This window comes from Canis lupus, chromosome 1 (genome assembly GCF_011100685.1).
Source record: "Canis lupus familiaris isolate Mischka breed German Shepherd chromosome 1, alternate assembly UU_Cfam_GSD_1.0, whole genome shotgun sequence".
In the NCBI taxonomy this organism is placed as follows: domain Eukaryota; kingdom Metazoa; phylum Chordata; class Mammalia; order Carnivora; family Canidae; genus Canis; species Canis lupus.
Genome location: NC_049222.1, coordinates 41,634,979 through 41,657,986, shown reverse-complemented (window position 1 = coordinate 41,657,986; position 23,008 = coordinate 41,634,979). Strand labels below are relative to the sequence as shown.

Sequence of the window (23,008 nt, the reverse complement as noted above, 5' to 3'; positions counted from 1 at the left end):
ATTCTGATCCATGATCCATGTTTCATGTGACCTGATTTTTTATTCTGGAAGCTCTTAAGAGCTTTCTCTTTGTTAACATAATTCTGAAATTCTGTGATGGCTGATTTTGGGGTGAGTCTTTTCATGCACAGAGCCAACTTGACTATTCAGGAAATGTTCTTGAGCTTCACTTCTGCTGGATTCCTGAGACCCCTTCAGAAGGTCTGTGAGGTCACTGTTTTTGTAAAAATTCTGAGGCAACATTGGCATTTTTACTTTCATTCTTTCATGACAGTACAGTGGACTTGTCCAGAGGTGACCTGGTTTGTGATGATGGAACAGAGGGAAAGTAGAAGAACACTTAAGAATCCAGCAGTTTTCTAGTAAGTCATACAATAAAGAACTTTGTAAAAATGTAAACCAATTCCGATATAGGTTAAAATATAACATATATTTTGAAATTTTAACAATTTTTGTTTCCATTTCTATCACGGTAAACAAAATATCATACACAATAAACAAAACGTTTTCTGGGTTCTTAGTAATTTTGAAGCATATAGAGATCCTGGGACCAAAAAGCTAAGGAACCCCTATGACTACATTAGGTCTTTGATATTTCCTCCTCCTTTTCCCCACCAACCTGGTCATTTTCTCTTCTCTCTTTGAAGCTCCTATTATTCACATTTTAGATCTCCTGGTGTGATACTCTAATCTTTCTTATTTTTCCTCTCCTATTTTCTATCTTCTTGTTTATTGTTTGTTTTCTGGGAGACTTCAATTTTATTTTCTGTACGCTCTATTGAATGTTTTCCTTTCTACTGCCTGATTTTTAATTTCAAAGTTTTTTTGAAAATATGTTCTTTAGATGGTTATGTTTCTGTTCTTATGAGTGCAAAATTTCTTCTTTCCAAGAATGATGATACTACTATTAGTTATTTTGGGCTTTTCTTTCCTGCTTTTTGCTCTCTGCTGAGCTCTCTTTACTCTGATCCTTTTTTGGCTTCTGACATTTATGTTAGAGGCTCTCACCAAATATCTAAGATCTTCAATTGTCCTTTCCTGTTTGAAAGTGAGACATGACAATGCAACTGTAAACTATGTGAGAAGTGGAGCTTTCTATGGGGCCCTCTTCACTCAAAGCAGCCTTTCTCAAACTTTGTGCTATCATGACCTGTATACACTCTAAAAAATTCTTTATCTGGATTATATCTATTGATATTTATTAGAAATTAACATTAAATATTTTAAAAATTGATCAAGTCATTTAATAAACCCAATACATGTAAATATAAATAATTTTTGTGAAAAATAGATTTTATAAAATAAAATTTAGTGAGTAGTAGTGTTGTTTTACATTTTTGCAAATCTTTAATGTTGACCTTAATGGAACACAGATGGATTCTCATATCTGCTTCTGCATTCAGTCTGTCACAATCTGTTATTTTTAAAAGATTTTATTTATTTATTTGAGAGAGAGAGAGAGAATGAGCAGGGGGAGAGAAGCAGGCCTCCTGAGGAGCAGGGAGCCCCTTGCAGGATTCAATCCCAGGACCCTGAGATCATGACCTGAGCTGAGGTCAGATGCTTAACTGACTGAGCCACCCAGGCGCCCCTGTTATTTTGATTGAAATACTCAGAAATCAATCTAGCCTCACATAGATATGTCACTGGAAAAGAGAAGAGTCTTCGAAAAGCCTATTCAGAAGAGTATGGAAATTCTTCTTTGATATTACATTGAAACTGAGTATATGATAGTTTCTTAGCGATCTACTGGAGCCTGAAACCATACCAGTGCACTATACCCTGCTGCTTGAAAATCCATTGGTCTATCTTGCACATTGAGAGGATCTTTTATCAATGCATGATTTCAGGATAGTCTCAATTCCAAACATTCATTCCTAATATTCCTATGAAAACATTCCCATTGCAAGATTATTTTTACTTTGTAAAATACAGTTCTGATATTTGTATCAATATCTCTTACAAATGGGTATGAATAAATTAACGATTGTTGAAATCTAATCATTGGAACCTAAACACTGGATGAAGAGAAATGGATGAAGAAAAGTAATAGCCAAAGAAGCAACATTTCTGAGCCAGTGATTTCCATTATTGGAGGATGGAGTGCTCAAGGTCTAGGTTTTGTGTCCAGGTCTTTCAATATAAATCCTCTTTCTGATCAGAGAAGAATTTTGAGCAGAATCCAACATGGCTTAACAGAAATACTCCCTGACAATATTTAACTTCCTGTGTTCTATATGTTATGCTTTAACTTCATTTCCAGAGTGGACTGGCTGGTAGGAGGAAGTATCTCAGTGGACCCACCCAGGTTCCAGGTATAGCTCACCTGTAAATGAATGACTGGCATTCATTGTTCAAACCACAGGGTGGGAGGGAGCTCAGACACCTTCCAGTCCAACCCCTAATTTTAAGGTGAGGAAATCATGGCTCATACAAGGGAAGTAGCTTACCTTAGTTTCCACAGCTAATAATTAATTAATGGCCACAGCTGGGGTTAGTAACAGGGCCATTGAATCCCATTCACATACTCTATTATAAACACACGTATTGAAAGATTTATTTCCTGACCCAACTCCAGAAAGCCAAGGGCTGGACTCTGCCTTATGTTGTTTTCGGTGGGAGACCTTGTCTACCTGGGAACCCTAGCTTGAGTCACCTGGCTAGCTTTCCTTCACAATCATTCTATAAAATAGGATAAACACTAAGAATGGGAACAGTGAGGAAGAAGTAATGGGATTTCTTTTGTGCTCTTGTCAGAGGGCCATTGTCCTAATGCATTTAGCCCACCATCTTGTTTGCTCTCCCTTCCATGGTAAGTATTGAAAGCCTCCATGCCAGTCATTGTTATAGGTATGGAGGTATGGGATAAAGAACATAGGTGAAAGCCCTGTCTTATGGTGCTTATGCTCTGATTGGGTGGCAAATGTTAATAATTTAAAAAATAAAAAACATAGTATCAAACAAAAGACAAGTATGGACAAGGATGTGAAAAATTGGAATCTTGGTACACTGTTGGTGGGAATACAAATGGTGCAGCCACTATGCAAAGCAGTTCTTCAAAAAATTAAAAATAGAACTCCATATGAGCCAGCAATAATCCAATTTCTGGGTATTACCCAAAAGAACTGAAATCAGGATCTTGAAGAGATATTAACACACTCACAGTCATTGCAACACTAATCACAATAGCCAAGATGTGGAAACAACTCAACCCAGGAATGGATAAAGAAAATGTGGTATACACATACAGTGAAATATTATTTAGCCCTGAAAAGGGAGGAAATTTGGTAATATGTGACCACATGGGTAAACCTTGAAGACATCATCCTAAGTGAAACAAACAAGTCACAAAGAGACACACAGTATGATTCTACTTACTTGAGGAATCTAAAGTAGTCAAATTCAGTGAATCAGACAGTAGAATGGTAGTTACCAGGGGTTTGATGGGGGAAATGGAGGAGTTGCTAATCAATGGGCAAAAAATTTCAGATAAACAAGATGAGCAAATTCTAGAGATCTGCTGTACAAAATAGTACCTAAGTTAACGCAAATGTATGGTGCACTCAAAATTTTGTTAAGTGGGTAGATTTCATGTTAAGCATTCTTACATAATAAAATCTGAAAGCACCATTTTGCTAAAAACAGAAAAACCTAAATGAAATTACAATAGAAACTCACGTACCATAATACATGATCACTTAATAAGAAACGTTTATGTAAAAATGATAAAGTATTGGTTTTACCTGGGAAAATGAAACAACACAACACAATATGGCACTCTACTACATGATACAAAGCAAAAAAGAGCAATGTAGGGAGAGCAACTAAGGCTGGATGGGGGTGGAAGAGCCCTGGAGCAGTCATGGAGAGCTCTTGAAGGAGGTGAGATTTGAGGGCTGAAAGCGAAAGTCATTTATGAAATCAGTTGTAGTCCAGAATGAGCTTGCTGTGCTGTGTGAGGTTGTAGAAAGGAAGCCATTGTGGCCGGAGTTTGGTGAACAAAAGGAATGTAGGAGATACAGGAAGAAGATTGACTATAAAATAACATGCCCTATACTAGGGGAGCACAGATGCAGCCGGAATGTGGTATATATCAAACACTGAAGACGCACCATAAAGACCAGGACCATCCTTCTAGAGTTACAGCCCAAAGGTGGAGACCAGGTTTCCCATTGCATTAGTGTATCTAATGAACAACCCTACATGTACATTGGCAGGAAGGAGTGATTCATAGAATGTGTTTCGTACTCAGAACTAAAATTAGTGTCATCCTACCTTCAGATTTTGGCTATTTCTCTTTTTCCCGAGTTCCAAATATTTCTCCCATTTTGAGTTAGGACAATAAAAAAGAAGGTAATCTTTCTAACTTGAGTGCAAGTCCCTTGTTTGGGTGTGCAATTAGAGGAAACACTGTTCTCTTTTACAGAACATATTACATGTAAAATGTTCTCTGACCAGCGATGTGAACTTGAAGGCAGGAACTCTATTTTGACCTTGAAGATTCTATTGCCTTACTTGGAATAAGAGTCAGGAATGGGGCCTCTCCCCTTCCGGTCTACAATGGACTCTGAGCACCACTTCCTTTCCCCACCTACATAACTAGGTCAGCTGCCATTTTAACTTATTGCAGCCACACGGGCACATGTTCAAGTGGGAACATAGTGGAGCAAGGTTAACAGCACCAAATGTTCCTATAATTTCACTGTTACATTAATCCTGGCCTTGAAAGTCCACTTGAAAAAAGCGCATGGGTAAAAATATTTCTACCATTGTTCAGAAGTTAAAGAGATTTTGGGGTTGGGAAAATGTACTAAAAGAGAAGATAACTTTCCCCACCTTCCACTGCCTTAATGTTGTATGTATCCCATGATTCACTTTCTAAATTACATTTCAAGGAAGAAAAAAAAAGGACTGCCCAAATAACTTTTTTTTTTTTTTTTTTAGACTTGGACTAGATTTAGCTGAGTGTTTTATAAGCAGTGACTTGACATATGCAGAATAAAGAGAAAGAGTTAAAGGGAAAGGGAAGATTTTACTCTCATATTCTGAGGAAAGGAACTTAAGATGATTTTAATTTGCTAATTATTTTATTTTATTTTAAAGATTTTATTTATTCATGAGAGAGACAAAAAGAGAGGCAGAGACACAGGCAGAGGGAGAAGTAGACTCTGCACAGGGAGCCCGACGTGGGACTTGATCTGGAGACTCCAGGATCATGCCCTGAGCCAAAGGCAGACGCTCAACTACTGAGCCACCCAGGCATCCCTGCTAATAATTTTAAAATAGAAATTCAATAGAAAGGAATGGTTTCTCTTTCCTCACTCTTCATTCGTTTTTTTTTGTTTTGTTTTGTTTTGTTTTTTTGATTTTAAGATTTTGTTTATTCATGAGAGACACAGAGAGAGTGACAGAAACAGGAAGAGGGAGAAGCAGGCTCCCCCCAAGGAGCCTGATGCAGGGTTCGATCCCAGGACCATGACATGAGCCAAAGGCAGACACTCAACCACTGAGCCACCCAGGCATTCCAGCCTCACTCTTCATTCTTAAAGATTCAAATTACAGTATAGGTAACTCTTCTCTATTCCAAGAGAAGGATGAGTGTACAATAGCCAGCATTTTCTTTAATCGGAAGTAAAAAAAAAAAAAAAAAAAAAAAGGAAAGAAAAATGTTTTGGGATTTTAGAAGCCTGTTCAAAGGGGGAAGTGGCTTCTTTTGACTGACCTAGTTTCCTGACCATTTAGGGATTTCTTCCAGACACCAAACCAGAGACTTAAATTTCTAGGCTATTGGGGGGATTATGAGAGAAGAGAGATTTGGCTACAAAAAGGAAAACAAAAATGAAGTATCAGATGCATTCCCAAATGTTTTATGTTGGAATATTCTGTGAAAAAAAAAAACAATTTAAATCTAGTCAAATACCAAAATTAAAGATAGTACAAGAAAAGAAGTTATGGGTTATGGTCATTTATGAACATGCATGGAAAATTTTGTAAAAAAATATGAACGAATCAAACTTATCAGGTCACAAACATATAAAACATCATGGCCAGATAGGGTTTATTTCAGTAATGAATGTATGATTCAAAAATAATACCTATTAATTTACTATATTATGAATAGAAAAAGTCATATGCTAATATTTTTGAAGGCAGAGTAAGCATTTTGAAGGCAGATTAAGCATTTTGAAGGTAGATTAAGCAAAATTCAAAGAATCTTTTTAAAGATTTTATTTATTTATTCATGAGAGGCAGAGAGAGAGGCAGAGACATAGGCAGAAGGAGAAGCAGGCTCCCTGCTGAGAGAACCCAATGTGGGACTCAATCCTAGGCAGGACCTAGGATCACAACCTGAGCTGAAGGCAGATGCTCAACCACTGAGCCACCCAGGCTTCCCCCCAAAAATTTAATATTCACTGATGATATCCTAGCAAAATAGGAAAAAATGTTTAGGTAAACCCCAGAACAAACATCATAGTTAATAGTAAGAGAGTTAAAGTATTCCTAATAATGTCAGGAAGACAATAAGGATACCAACATCAAATCAACACTGTATGAGAAGACCTGCCCAAACAATAAGATACAAAAAAACATAATGAGTAGAGGAACTATAAAGGAAAACAAAAATATTTCCTCATCTTCAGACTAGTGTCTACGCAGAAAATCCAAAAGGATTTAGAACTTAGAAAAGTTAGTTGGAAAAGCTTAGAAAGTTAGTTGGATACACTAAATCAGTAACATTCCTAAATAATAATAATAGTTTGAAAATAGAACAAATATTCTAGTCAAAATAACATCAAAAGGAATAATTTTTTAGAAGTTGTCTACATGAATGTGATGGAGAAATTATAAAACCCCATTATAGCACATTTAAAAGAGGCCTGATTGAAGAACAATATGTTTATGGATGGGATGACTCAATATTATAAAGATGTCAATTCTGCCAATATTAATTTATATTAAAATGTAGTTCCAATAAAAAATCCCAACAGAGTTCTTCATAGAACTTGACAAACTAATTTTAAAAAAATCACTTGGGCAGCCCGGGTGGCTCAGTGGTTTGGCGCCTGCCTTCAGCCCAGGGTGTGATCCTGGAGACTTAGGATCGAGTCCCATGTCGGGCTCCCTGCATGGGGCTTGCTTCTCTCTCTGCCTCTCTCTCTCTTTCTTTCTTTCTTTCTCTCTCTCTCTCTCTCTCTCTCTCTCTCTCTGTCTCATGGATAAATAAAATCTTAAAAATAAAATAAAATAAAATAAAAAAATCACTCGACAGTGCAAAGAGTCAAGAAAAGCTAAGCCAATGTTGAAGAGTAATGTGGGCTTAATAATGAAGACCATGTGGTATGGGGGCAGAAATGGACAAATGGAGTAATGAAACAGAATGCACGGCTCAAAAACAGACCCATAAATACATGTAAACTTCACAGGGGAGGAATGTGGAGGTTCAAATGAGCACAGAAAGGATATACTTTTCAATCAGTGGTGATTGGGCTATTGGCTACACGTAGGAGAATAAGAATTTGGATTTCCCACCATACACCATACCTCCATCAACTGTAGTAAGATAAAAGACAAGGCAAAGTTTTAAGACTTTTAGAAAAATAATAGAGCGTATTTATGAGCAGAGTACAAGATAATTTTTTAAGCACAACACAAAATCTACATATTATAAAATGTATATTTATTTGTAATCGAACTTATGAATTATATGACTTCTTTTCAAAAAAACTGTAATTAAAGTTAAAAAACAAGTCTCATAGGAGATGATTTGCAACTCAAATAATCCACAAAGATCCCTAGCCAAAATTCATCAAGAATGCCTATATAGGGGCGCCTGGGTGGCTCAGCGGTTGAGCATCTGCGTTCCGCTCAGGGCATGATCCTGGAGCCCCAGGATTGAGTCCCACATTGGGCTCCTTGCGTGGAGCCTGCTTCTACCTCTGCCTGTATCTCTGCCTCTCTCTCTGCCTCTCATGAATAAATAAATAAAATCTTTAAAAAATGCCTATACAGCAATAAGAAAAAGAAACATCTTGATGGAAAAATGGGCAGTGAATAGAAGGCAGAAATTCATATACAAGAAATCTCAGTGGCCAACAACCAAGAAAAGATGCTCCTTCTTAACTGATAAAATGCAAGGTAACATTCTCCAATGGAATACGTCATCATGGTTAAAATAAAAGAGAGGTATAAATCTAAAAAAACAATGTCGAGAGATAAAAAATGTGTGAAAGGTTAGCACAATTTATGCCACATTTGAAATACATGAAAGCATGTTACGTATTTTAAATAAATGCTTACATATACAGTCATAGCAACAAAATCTTACTTGGGAGTGAAACACCAAGTCTTGGATAATAGTTACAGTTCTAGTGGTATACTGAACTGGATTATACTGGTTTTCCTAGGCCAATTCTGCTACCTCTTCCTAATTCCATGTTCAGTGATGTCTTGCCAGTAGCTTGAAATCTGCTGTGATGAAATATTTACACCACAGAAATTAGTAACAATATAAATCCTAGATTCCCCCTCTCTTGTCCTAATGCCGGAGAACTGGTTTACCAGCACATCACTGTGCCACACTCCACAGAGTGGAAATGCAGTTGGGAGGGATATAGAAAGGGCTTCAACATTATTTGTAATGTCTTTATGCTTTAAAGAATTCCTAAAGTAAGTACGACACAAGAAAAGGCTTTGATAGAGTAGGGGTAGGGTTCATAGGTATTCATCATGCTGCTTTTATGTATTTTGGACATATATCCTGAAAACAAAATCTAGTCAGCAGAGTTTTTTTGGTCCAGCATAAAACTATTTTCTTTTCCCCCTCTTTAATTTTTGAGATTTAAATCTTGCTTAGTTGGTCACAATATTATATTATGTTGAAAAACCTGGACCTGAACTAATAGAAACTTTAAAATGATTTCAAGCCCAACCATAGATTTACCAGATAGCCAGACGTTTGAAATCAACTGGTGTAGGGTATATAATAAAAAATTCATAAGAGGCTTTAACATAAAAAGTCACATCAATACTTCTTACTTAACCAAATACAACAGCAAAGACATTTGAGCTCTAACCGTAGACTCCAGACTTACGGGAAAGGAAATAGGGACATGATAGCATAGATGACTCAGCTGCAAGAGTTAAACATGCAGATACACTTGAAAATAATAATGAAATAAAATAATAAGAATACCAATAGAAATGTGCCAAAACCAGGTATTCAAAATAGGCTAGATTTGATGCCTAGTTCTATGTCCTTGAGCAAAGGACTTTTCATACTGTACTACTGATTCATCTACAAGATGTGCATAAGATACACATTCTATCTGCCTCCCAGAGCTGTTAAGAGGATTAAAGGAGATCGTACATGTGCCAGGGATATATAAATGGAATCTACAAAAGGGACAGGCACGAATATGTGCTCATTGTGGCACATCGTATCATTGCATTGATCCCTCACATATCATCAGGGTGCTCATTCACTCTGACTCAGGGTTACATGTCTGACTTCCTTGTTCAGAGGACACTGAAGAGCAAAGAAGAGAGAACCAATGAAGGAAAACAAAGGTCTTCTCAGTTTTCCAACTTTTGCAGAATGAGCTCCACCACCAAGGTCCCTTTTTGTTGACCTTGGGGGCTACTTCATTCTTACCTTTCTTTAAATTGGGAGAAACAAATTTAAACTCCAGGGAGTAGAAAACAAAAAATAAAACAAAACCTTTCTGGACTATGCTACCACAATCTAAACCATGGCCTGGAAAGTAGGGCTCCACTCTGGCAAGAGGAAATGTGGCTAAATGCCTGGGGTTTGGGGTCAGAGAAGCCCAGATGAGGCATATTAAGTGATAATGTGCATAAAGGTCTACGGCCTCTGGCATGAAGTAAGCAGTAGATAAACATTCAGTACCATCAACTTACAGCCAAACCACCAGAAGGCTTAGCAAATATGCTTCAGCCCTCTCCCTATGTTATAGTGCCGCTGATAGGCTCTGGAAAGGGAAGCTACTGCAGGCCTCACAGCATTTTACCATCAGCAACTGCTAAATAGGAGCCTGTTTTAATACCAATGAACACGTAGACTCCCAATTCCCTTTTTTTTTTTTTTTTTAAAGAGAGCGAGCGAGCACGTGCATGCATGAGCAGTGGGGAGGGTGAGAGGAGGCAGAGGGAGAGAAAGAATCTTAAGCAGACTCCACACCTATCTCAGAGCTAGATGTGGGGCTCGATCTCACAACCCTGAGATCATGACCTGAGCTGAAATCAAGAGTAGACACTTAGCCGACTGAGCCACCAAGGAGCCCCAGCCTAATTCAATTTCTTTATGACCTTCCTTTATTTTCTTCTTATTATTATGTTTTATTTTATGTACACAGTATTTCCCAGCCACAGCTGTACATTACAAACATCTGGGGGTCTTTTAAAAACTTTTGATGCCCTGGCTCCATCCCAATCCAATTTGTTACAATTTCTGGGGGTGGGGTCCATCATATATATATATATATATGTATGTATGTATGTATATTTTAAAAGCTTCCCAGGTGATTGTAGTAGTATAGTTCAGGTTGAGAACCACAGTCTTGGAACAAGCAGACCAATTTCCAAAGTCTTCTGAGTCAAATCAGGGAGATGTTGCAACACTGATCGGTTTTATATCCTAGGCTTTCAAAATGAAAGGAGGAGTTGATGCAATTCTATATGCAGGTCTCCAAGAGGCTGGGCTTGTGCTAGGGGTTCAAAAGTAGCAAAGGAGATGCGGATCCTGTGCACCAGGTGTCACATATACCAAATTCATTAAGCAAAAATGGATAAGATTTATAATTTGCTTTGTGGTTGAGTCATGCAATGACAGGGCACTGCAGTATTTATAATGGGATTTTACTATAAGAAAATCAATTTTGTCATTGGTGGATATTTTGGTGCTTTTTCTGTGCTGGCAATGAGCTAGGCACTTTTGGTGAATGAACACAATGAAGCTTCACAGTAACCACAGAGACAGATATTCTTATCATTTCCATTCATTCATTCCCCAGAAGCTTGTATGCCTCCTATGGGCCAAGCACTGTTTAGGTACCTGGGCAGTGACAAAACAGACCCCTGTCCTTGGTGAGTGTTCCATGAGTGGGGGTGGGGAGGAAAGAAACAACAGATGTAGACCAAAAGTCAGTCATAGAGGGTGTTAGAATCTGACAAATGCCAGAAGGAAGAACAGAGCAGGTGAGGTGTTGCGTGGGTGTCCGGCAAGCTTCATTGAGAAAGGAAGACATAAACACAGACCTGTAGGGAGGGAGTTAGTTCTTCCACTCCATTTAAAGACTCACCCAAGAATATCTACACAGCTCAGGGGCGTTGCAAACCCAGACACATTGGAAATGAGAGTCTGTGCTCTTAACTTGCCTGCTGCCTGGTAGCAGTTTCACAATATATAATACTAACCAATTTGCTTGTCCCAGCCCCTTTAGCAGATTTCCTAAGCCCTGTGTCTTTTACGTAGAAAGTACTTAATGTATGTTTCAATTAATCATTTAAATTATTAATTAATTTGAATTAGTACATTTTGACTTAAAGTATTTGTGTGTTTACTCTGTCCTGCCCACTCCCCAGGCAGAAGAAAAATTTTAGAAATTCCAGTGGAGCTGGGGATGCCGCAGACTAAGCGCGCATGCATTTTTGGATGTCCTGTTCATGTTGTGTTGCAGAAGGACAATATCACTGCTCTGTCAGGGCAAACAGGTCTCTTCTCTGAGCCAGGAGGATGGATTGTGATGGAATATTAAATAAATGTGAGGCTCTTCTAGAACAAGGATGCTTCTAGGTAAAAAGACTTCGTGGCATGATAGCACACTGAAATGTATGAAGTTGGATCAAGGATTACAGGTAAAGTGTTCTTCGGCTGTATTCATCTGAAAGTCCTAATATTCCCAGGTGAGAACGATCTCTTGAGTGTTCACTTACCTATTGAAATGGTAGATATCCTGAATGTTTCCAAAGAGGGCTGATCTTTCTTCTGTCCCCAGAGGAAGTTTTGTTTGGTCCCTGATGCAGTCAAGGTAATCCTGGGAAATTAATGAGAAGGATGTCTTAAACACTCCTGTCCTTCTCCAAGTCATCTTTAGTTATGCAAGATGAATCTCTCATATCAGTTTCAAGTAATTACTATACTAATGTGCTCATTAATTATACTATGGAATACAGAGTGTCTCTTTTATTAATGATGACAATACTTACCTATTTATAGAACAGGGAGTTTGAGCAAGAAGGATTATGGTATACATTAGGCTACATACCCCCCAAGTGTATTAGAGCTTCCCTATATGGATAATATAATGACCATAGTTTCTCATAATGTCAGAGTTTTGGCATAAAAACATCATCTTCTGCTTCCTTGACTTATTTATATGATAAAAAGTTACTCAAATTAATTTAGTGGAAAGCCAGAAATACAGATCTTAAAATTTTATCATCACAAGAAAAAGAATTTATAACTGTGTGTGGTGATGGCTGTTAACTACACTCATTGTGGTGATCATTTCACAAAATACACACGTACCAAGTCATTATGTTGTACACCTTAAACTAATACAATGTTATATGTGATTTATATCTCAATAAACTGGGGGAAAGAAAGCGTTGTTTAAACATAACCTTGAAATCCGGAAGCTACGTTTTGTTAAAGTAGAGAACCAAATTCTTCCTCAAACATCAATTTATAGAAAAAAAAATCCTCTCTTTTTATTTTAATGAGCACATAACTCATGTATGCTAACTAGTAGGCTATGTTAGGCGATCCATGGAAAACTTTGGAAGATTTTATATATTTTAACATAGCAACAGCTCCCCAAGCAGGGCTAATGCGGGCTCAGAGCCACAGTGGGTTAAGTGTTCATGGCTTAGGAGCTTCGAGCTCCTGAGAGAAAGCTGTTTTCCACCCTGGGTGTGAGAGTTCATAACTGAGTGTTCCCCCCACTTCCCCAGCAATGCTTGAAAAAAGAACTCGGTAGGAGGTAAGAAAACAATAAAGAAAAAAGTGAAAACAGCTGAAATAACGTAAAATAAAAAATAAATACAATCCCCTGCCCTGGGCTGCATAATGTACTATGGCCCTCGACCAAACGTCACATGGCCTTGTGCAGCTTGAGAAGGAACGGGCCTTGTGCAAATCCCAGGCTCCAGCCACATTCCAATGTCCCATTGCAAACACAATAGCATGTAGGAGGTGCAACCAGCCAAAGGAGAAACTGAAATTTAAGAACCATCAGATAATTCTTCTTTCTCCCTTTTACTAAGCCACATTCATTCTCCCATGCTCTTTATGTTCCTCAAAGGAAAAACAGGCAGGGCTTCACCGTTAACGTTCTCAGGAGCACATTGCACAGACTGCATCACATAGCTTACCAACCTAGTTCTTTAACACTACAATCATTGGCATGCAGGAAGCAGTGTTTAGAAACCCTTTCCCTCTTTTATTCATTCATTCATTCATTCATTCATTCATTCATTCATTCATTTTAAAGGATTTTATTTATTTATTTGAGAGAGAATGAGAGAGAACATGAGCTGGTGGGGATGCTGGTAGGGGCAGAGCCAGAGGGAGAAGCAGGCTCTGCACTGAGTGGGGAGCCCATGCGGGCCTCAAACCCAGGACCCTGAGATCATGACCTGAGCTGAAGGCAGACACCTAGCCCACTGAGCCACTCAGGTGCCCCCAAGACAGTGGTGATCTCAACAAGAAATTAAATTCACAAGGTTTAAGTCTAATTGGCACCCCAGGGCCACAATAGCAAGACGTAGCCTCCTTATTGTATAAACAGAACAATTGGGGATCCCTGGGTGGCTCAGCGGTTTAGCGCCTGCCTTTGGCCCGGGGCGCGATCCTGGAGTCCCGGGATCGAGTCCCGTGTCGGGCTCCCTGCATGGTGCCTGCTTCTCCCTCTGCCTCTCTCTCTCTCACTCTCTCTCTATGTCTATCATAAATAAATAAATCTTTAAAAATAAAAAACCAGAACAATTATAAGGAGCTTAAGTATCTGCAGAGGACACAGAGTTAGCACCTAAATAAAAAATGCTAAAGAAAGCTAGAAGTGAAGCGAATATCTTCTGAACAACATGTAAACCTAACCTGTACTTCCTCAAAAACATAAATGTGCTCATCGATAGTTATATAAAATTACACATGGTACAAAAAGATGGGCTAATATTTAACTTGCATTGAAAGCTTACATTGGATAGCTGTTTATACTCTGATCAACACTTTCAAAGGACACATCATATGCAAAGTTAAAGCAGTAAAACAGAAGGTTAGAGACGGGCATGAACTTAAAACAGAAGGATATGGAGAAGCATGAGCCACACCAAATAGCAGGATAAAGGGTAGGACAAGGATGACGTATGCATGCCAAATTCACCTTGCTGGCTGCCATGGGGTTTAAGTGAGAAAATGCACAATCCTCTTTCTTACTTCAAGGGAAGAGCTTGTTCATTTGTGGAAACCTGATACCAAATTCTTCATGTGAGAGAAAGACTGAGTTAAGGGGCTTCAAGAATTTCAGCTGGGGTTAGAGACAAAGAAGCATGGCCCACTTCCAACAAATAATGGCCTCTTTCCAAATGAAAGAGTTTCAAAACCCCCCAGTCCATGGTAGGGAAACAAGATTTTAAAAGCTGCTCGTTTTCTGAAATTGTTGAGAAAATAGATCGTTAGGAGTCCAAATTTTTGTAGGCCACTCTAGAAAACAGATCAAAGTCATATGGCCACAACTTGTTCTCCCTACTGATCATAATTAAGTCTTTTAAATATGATACTTTAACCCTAAACCAGTTACTGGGAACTACTGTAGCATGCACTGCATTAGCAGCTATAATCATCTCCAGCCAAAATAAGAGGTTCGAAGCTCAGTGATAATAACAGTTGGGTCTGTGCTCAAATGACAGAGTAAAGACACCAATGAAATTTATTAGAGCCTGTCACACTGCTTATTAATTTTATTGGCTTGATGTCAGCATCTATGGCTACCCTACAGTTAACAATGAAGGATCAATTTAAAACTTTTGCATTGAAAACAATTATTTTCCAAGAAGATCAAAGAATTCACTCTACTGGGTAAAGGATAAGGCGGGGAGATAAACACAAGAGCTTTCCACCACTGGAAAAAAATACCTATTATGCCATTTTAAATCCTATTTATTTTTGAATCAATTTATGTCCTTAGGATCTCCTTGAGATTCCACAATTTGTGAGTGTCCTCTTCACATTAACGTTTTCATTGCCTGTAATGTTGAAAACATCTAAGTAAAGACTAACTTGGTGCAATTTAAAGTGTGGTAAATGGAAAGGGAAGCCAGTTTGCAAACTGTTTCCAAACTACAACGAGGTAAGTGCAGAAATTGAGAGTAAGCATGTGGAAACTCACAGCATTCTGACAGAATGGGATCAATCCATTGGCTCTAATGGTAAATTGGGGCTTGTCATTTGCATGTCTGATTTCTTCTATTTTCTTTTTCTAGCAATTCACTTTTTAAAAAAATTATTATTTTTTAAAGATTTTATTTATTTATTCATGAGACGGGGGAGGGGGTGCGGCAGAGACAGAAGCAGACTCCATGCAGGGAGCCTGACGTGGGACTAGATCCGGGGTCTTCAGGATCACGCCCTGGGCCAAAGGCAGGCGCTAAACCGCTGAGCCACCCAGGGATCCCGGCAATTCACTTTTTATTGTATTTTACAAAGTGTCAGTGTGTAACTGACAGAAAACACGCACATGTGTCCCTGTCCCTCCCCACATATAGAGAAGCACTGATCTAGGCAGCCCTCCAGCAGAGATGCTATAAAAATGGACAGAATTTGGGGCACCTGGGTGGCTCAGGTCATGATCCTGGGGTCCTGGGGCTGAGTCCCACACTGAGTTTCCCACAGGGAGCCTGCTTCTTTCTCTACCTATATCTCCGCCTCTTTCTGTGTCTCTTATGAATACATAAAAAAATGGACAGAATTCCAATTCAGGTTTAAACTCAAAGTGAACATCCTTACTAGTTCCTCTTATTTCTCCAAGACACCTATAGAATTAATGTCCCCACCCCCATTTTCCTTCTTCCTCTTAAATAACATTTAAAACATTTTAAAATTATAATCTGCTCAACAAAGATAAACCACAAGAGGGAAAGAAATGCTGATTCAGAACTCTGAAGTCTCCCCATACGTCACACCTCTACCACTCCTTCCCGCCCCTTCTCTTGCTAGAGTCCATTGTATGTGAGACAAAAAGATTCCGTTCCTTAATCTTCTTGCTGACGTTTCAAAGTTTGACCTAGTGGTTTTAGAGTTGACTCTTTTTGGTTGGTTTTTCTGTTTTTAGCACTTCCAAATTCCAAGCCCTTTGATATAACTCCTATGTAAGATTTTTTTTCTTTGGTCTTTATTTTGAAGGAAGCATTTTTTCCTGTTTCTCCAAACCTCCCACCTTTTCTAGAATGCAGTCATCTGTTTCTCCCAAAACCTGCCCTCTAAATCCCATGTATTACACTGGGACGCCATTGATATCACAATAACCTACACTTGTATAACCATTTATAGTTTAAAAGCATTCACATTCATTCATACAAACCCTCTCCTCATCTCCCCCCCCCCTTTTTTTTTTGAGGACCTAAGAATGTGTGCCAAGTTCTGTTTTACAAGCTAGGAATTAAAAAAAATGAATAAAACATGATTCCTCCCTGCAAGGAGCTCCCTGTGTCGTTGAAAGGCAAGTGTAAACAAATAAGTAGAATACAGTGTGTAGGCCACATGGCTGATAAATATTCAGTGCGGCAGAGAGGGGAGGTGGAGGAGAAAGAAGTGGTTGATTCCAAGGCTGGGAGAGGCTCTCTAGAGGAGGCACGAGTGGAACAGAATCTTTAAGGATAACCAGCAGTCTAGACGTAGAGGAAGGAGACAGCATCCAGGAAGTAGAAGAGTGCCAAGAGAGGCACAGGGTCAGGTAGGCAGGATGCAGTCAGGAAGGACATTTACAGGTGCAGAGATAGGCCAAGAGAGCAAGGCCCCAGAACCCATACACAGACCCCGGAGGTGGGCTGCAGTGCAACGATAGGACTGATCATGGAGATCTTCCATGCTCTGTTGGCGGTGGCAACCACTGAAGGATGGAGGGAGACCACAGACCACCCCAGCACCAGCAAAGAAAAAACAGAAGCTGTAAAACTGGGGTGGGGAGGCCAGTTAGACCAGCACAGCAGTGCAGGTAAACCTAGACCAAGCCTTCCACAGGTTCTAGAGAGAGGCATGAAGGAGAGGAAGGAGCCAGTGAAGGGTGAGAGTCACGGTGCGAGGACACTGTTGGCTTTCAGGATGTCGAGGCCGATGGCAGGCTGTCCCAAGATGGGCAGCTTTAGCGTGAAGACTATTTTGAGTTAGAAAGCAATCAAAACCTGAGATGCCTGGATGGCTCAGTCGGTTAAGTGTCTGCCTTTGGTTCAGGTTGTGATCTTGAGGCCTTGGGATCGAGCTCCACATCCCATTCTGCTTCCTGCTCAGCCGGGAGTCTGCTTCTGTGCCCCTCCCCCCCAAATAAATAAATAAAATCTTTTAAAAAAGGCAATAAAGACCTAGCAATTTCAGAGAAAGCTCTTTACTTCCCTGTCAAATGCCTAAAAAGAATTGAGAGTGAGGACTGCTCCAGAGAGAGAGAGCTCTCATCATAGATAACTACATTACAATAGGAACTAGGTATGGTAGATGGGGAGGGACCTAGGCAGGGCCACTTTGAGCAAAGTCCTCTCTTTGTCCCATTGTTGCTGAGTGGCCCAGCAAACGTTTGTTTACCAAACATTTACTTTTTTCATCTTTCTGTAAATTGCATTCCTTTCCTCTGAAGTCCCAGACCCTTGCCCCATCTCCTCAGTACAAGATAACTTGTATACCTCACTGTGCCTGTCTTTGGAATTTTGGAATTTCCATGTCTGTCTGTATACATGCTATTAAATTCTATTTTCTCCTGTTAAACCTTTTCATGTCAATTTGATTTTTAGTTTGCCTGGAAGGACCTTGAAGGGGACTGGAATTCTTTCTCCTCAACAAGGAGAAGGGAGTCTGTGCTTCTCACTCCTCGCTTTCCATGCTGAAGAGGAGGGGCACTGTTCCCCTTACTGCAAGACACTTTTTTTTTTTTTTTAATTTATTTATTCATGAGAGACACACAGAGAGAGGCAGAGACACAGGCAGAGGGAGAAGCAAGCTCCATGCAGGGAGCCTGACGTGGGACTCGATCTCAGGACCCCAGGATCACACCCTGAGCCAAAGGGAGATGCTCAACCACTGAGCCACCCAGGTTCCCACCAACAAGACATTTTCTTGTCCTAAGTGGCAGTGAGTGAATTGAAAGGTAGGAAGACCAGCCCCTCATCTTCCCATCTACTTGGCTTCAGCCTGGAGAGAGTTGGAATGCTCCCTCTGGGAAGAGGACCCACCAGCTCCCATCCTTCTTCCTGATCTTCTTTGCCAGGTTGTTGGTGAGACAAAACTCACTCCGGGCTTCTCCTGCTGGCGAGGCCTGCAGACGCCCTGGTGGGGCGGTTCTTGGCCTTGTTGGCTGGCTGGTAGATGCTGTGCTGGACTGCCTCACACCCAGGTAAAACACTGAGAAACACCTCTATGGATTTGCAGTTAAAGGAGACCAGGCCTATCTTTTGGCCTAGCTCATCTACATAGTGGGTCTTCACAGGGTTCTAGCTTGCTCATCATGTTCTTAGAATCACAGATCTGAGAAGAAATAGGAGTTTTGTTTTCCAGGCATTATCTCCTTTACAAATAGTGCTCTCAGGAACATCCCGATGAGTATGACTGGTTCAGAATCCCCGGCCCTGTCCAAATCCCCACTCATGCACTTCCTCTCCCCATTCCTGAGAGACCTGAAGAGAAAAGGGGTGTGGTCCAGGGGCAAAGACAGGGCATGGGTTTTGCATGTGTGAAGACAAAGGTAACGGCAGGACATCTCCCAGAAGTTTGTTAAACACCAGATCTGGAAGAGCAGTTTGCTCAGAAAGCTCCGTGGGGAGCTAGAAGCACATGGCTGTGCAGCTCCGGGCTTCAGCAGCATGGACAGAACAGGGAGGCCAAAATATTCTCCCATTCTTCAGAGTCCACAGCCACGTCAAGCACCTAACCACAAAAAAGCAGTTTCAGGGTAGCTAGCTCAGTGTTTGCGAATTGCAACCTCGGTGAGGGTCAGCAGGCCATGACACCTCCAGGGAGTCTCCAGTGGCAGTGAGGACACCAAAGAGCCCTTGCAAAGGAAATCAGAAAAGTAAATTATGAGCTGCAAGGCCATGGGCAGCACAGAACGCTGGGGCTCATGCTGAGGAGACTCACCCCTGAGTGGGAGCAGTGATGAGGGGTCTCGGAGGAGCCCTGAGGTCTTAGAGACAGAGTCTGGCCAGCCCACCTCTTCCAGACAGTCTCAGGGAGGCTGAGTGAGCATAACGGAGTCCTGAGTACAGTAACTAGAGAGAGTTGCAGGCTGATTTGGAAGTGGGTACCAGGAATATAAATTTTGAGATGTTGGGTTACACGGGAAGGAACAGTAACTGGAAGAGATATAGGACCAGGGAGGATTGATGGATTGATCTGTTCACCCATGCACACACCCACACACCCATGTACCCACACACCCATGCACCCATGCATGCACCCACACACCCATGTACCCATGCATCCATGCACGCACCCACACATTCATGCACCCATGCATGTACCCACATACCCATGCATCCATGCATGCACCCACACACCCATGCACCCAAGAACAGGATGGTGGTAGGTGTAGGAAAAGGAGAGGGTAAAGGGAAGGAGAAGGTAGAAGGTAGATGGAAGAAGCCTGGAATGACAAGAAAATACTTTCTGGCGAGGTGACTATTAGAGCCAGGTCAAGGGACAAGATAAGAGGTGGAAGAGAGGAAGACAAGCCCCTCTCCTGGGGAGTCCGGCCTAGGAACACTGTCTATCTGAGTGGGACAGGGAGTGGCCAAAATGACATGGGTCAGCTTCGTTTTTTGCCATAGAAAAAATTCTAATGAGTCAGAGCATATAACGAAAAAACTTCCCTCTCCCTCTTCAAGGACCTTCCTTTTCTCCGCAGGTGTCACTCTCCAGCGGTAACTCTGGTTAATGATCTGGTATGCATGTTTCTGGGCGTGTTGTGGGGCATGATGGCATTTGTCAAAAATGAGATCTATGCTTCATTCGCAACTTGGCTTTTTCCACTCAATGTATATAAACACACATGACTATGTCAATAGAATCCTTTCTCGTTTTTTATAGTGGCTGCATTGTATTCTATTCAATAGTTTTATTATAATGTACTAAGATTTTTGGGGGTCCATCCAATGTGAGTTTCTGTATTAAGTGGGTGCATCTGGAAACAAGTAGTTGTGACCCCTGAGCTCCAGGGGCTCATGAGAGAGGACAGGAAAAAGACACTTTTAAAAGAAAGAAGTCACAGTATGACGATGTGTTATGGGAATTATTTACAAAGTGCTGTGGGAATATAAAGAAAGAAACCCTTTATCTTTCTTCCAAATAAGCCACTGACTAGGGCTTATAGTAAAATCTCCCTCTGTAACCTGCAGATAAAGTATCAGAAGTCTAATCTCCCAGCTGATCTCTTTTCTCTTATTTCTCTGCCTACATCCACGGGGAGGAAGGTACAGTGAAAGAAATGGGAGCTGGGGGTCTCTGGCCACTTCATCAAGCTGGAAACAAAGCTCTTATTGTGGGAACAATGTTTTCCCTGAGTCTATATAACGTAGTTCCTGACACTGCGGAGAACCGTGCTGAAAATGCAATGTATCATCAGCAGGACAAATTCTTTTTTGGCAATCTTGCTGGGGGTGGGGGAGGAGGGTAGAGATGGGGAAGGGGGGAGAAGAATGAATGGAGGGGAGCAGAAAGGGGGGGAAGAGAAGAGGCAAGAAAAAGGAAAGTAGAAAGTAAAGGAGGGGAAAGAAGACAGGGAGAGAGAGAGGGAGAAGAGCAAGAGAGGAAGACCCACGGGCACACAGGAGAGGGGGGAGCAGAAGGGGGCGAGTTCAAAGCCACTTCTGTTCCTGGAGTGATATCAGTTCTCACTCAGTTTCCCTAACTGATGGTAGAGAGGCTGATCTTAATTGGCGATATGTGAAAGTCAGAATTAATGGCTCTGAGATATTTGAGTAAAAGAATCATAAAAAAACTGGGAGCTTTCAGCCTCATTTACCTAGTATAATACTTTCAATACCTAAGACATCAGTAAAAAATGTCAGGAATGGCCTTCTTGCTAAGCTGTGACAAATGATATGGTGGGTTCAGTCCCCTCCATTGTTTCAGGTCTCCCTCCTTGGAGAGGGAGCTAGGAGGTTCCTCTCAGGCAGGAGATGGAGCAGCCTGCCTAGAAATGGGGGAGGATTGGGCAGGTCTTCCCAGAAAGAGAAACCTGGAGGGGGCAGACAGGAATTCTGTTACAAACAGCAATGCTGAGTAGAAAGAGAAATAGATCTTTGCTTAAAGATGACTGGGTATATTTGGTTTTCCCCCAAAGACTTTAAACAGAAAATACATGCGAACTGGTAGTCTACAGTAATCAAATGATAGAAGAAACCAGATTAGCATTAATATATTAGAGTTCTTCAAGCAACTGGATGCCCATCTTTTCCTGTGCTTCCGACAACCATTATGGAAATCAATCATCTTTATTAACTTCATATTGACATCCAGAGGAAGAATTTGATGTACATAAATGCAAATAGATCTAAAAATGTCATAAAATTAAAAAGAAGTTTGGTGCAAATATACCACTACAATTAATCTCTTATCTTACCATGTTGGAACCGAAAAGTTCCTACAAGAGTCCCTTCTGTAACAAAAACATGGCAGGAAACTTAATTTTCTATTGGCTTTGTTAGATATTTATTTTAAAAACCTGTTTTCAGATTATACTGAAATATTCTCACATGTAAAAGCTCTTAAGAGTGGTAGACACATGCCCCTGAAGAAGTCCTGCTGAAGCTATCTTCCTAAACTTTTTTGAAACCCACCACTGCTTTTTTTTCCTATACTCTTTAATCCCATTGTCATTTCTAAGGACCAAAAAAAAGCAAAGCATTCCTTGGAAATCTAAAGGCTTATGGAATATGCATAAATGCAAAGTATGTTTAAAATCTTCAGAATGGGCAATCAGAGAATTTGCCAGAACCATCTGGAATGAAGCACAACAACAGCATCCCAGTGGGTGCTAAGGAGACAGGAAAGCAATGGACCTTTATTATACACTTCTTGAGTAGCCCCCCCCCGCCCCATCACCCTACTTTTCTCCAACTCTCTTTTTAAGTCTTCCCCCTCACTGGGTTAACTTACTCAGCATCCTTATTTTACTGCCATTTTATTCTCCAGGTCCCCCAAGCCGGGAAAGGAAGCAGACAGAGACAATTAGATGTGGCTATAATCCTTAAAGAGGAAAACAGCAAAGAGATGTGATGTCCTGGCGAAGCTTTAAGTACCTGAAAATGAGAACTGATTCATCTCAATTATAATCACAGTCCTGCTGGTGTAATTTGAAACATGGTAATTAAGGAAAATTAAATAAAGCCCAAAGGATTTTGTATATGGGAAAGAAAATAAAATAAAAGATCAGTAAAATAAATTTACATTATTAGATCATCTGAAGTTTAACGCCTCCTCACTGCTATTTACTATTATGAGTCGGATTACATTTAGGTTTATTGCTAGGTACCGAGCTCACTACTTTATATGCATTATTTTACTTAATCTTCACAACAGCCCCGGGAGGTGGGCCCGCTTATTAGTCCCACTTTACTGGGAGTTTAGAAAATTTCAATTGTTTTCCAAGGTCACACAGAGAGCGAGTGATTCAGTCACATTCAAACCAGGACCAGCTGACCGTAGCGTGCACTGAAAGCCTACATTACTGCTTCTAAAGCTTTAGTCCTTATTAACACAGGATCTTTAAATTGTAGGACATGTTTACTG

At 40.4% G+C, this 23,008-nt stretch overlaps 1 protein-coding gene across 4 annotated transcripts in view; it reads right to left on the bottom strand.

Annotated features, from left to right (window-relative positions):
- Positions 1–23,008, bottom strand: part of PLEKHG1 (pleckstrin homology and RhoGEF domain containing G1) — a 224,161-nt gene that overhangs the window by 47,999 nt on the left and 153,154 nt on the right. For all 4 annotated transcript variants that reach the window (XM_038526322.1, XM_038526319.1, XM_038526320.1 and 1 more), the window contains one exon: positions 11,953–12,053. In XM_038526322.1, the coding sequence (XP_038382250.1) occupies positions 11,953–12,053 (101 nt within the window). The remainder of the gene's footprint in view (positions 1–11,952; positions 12,054–23,008) is intronic.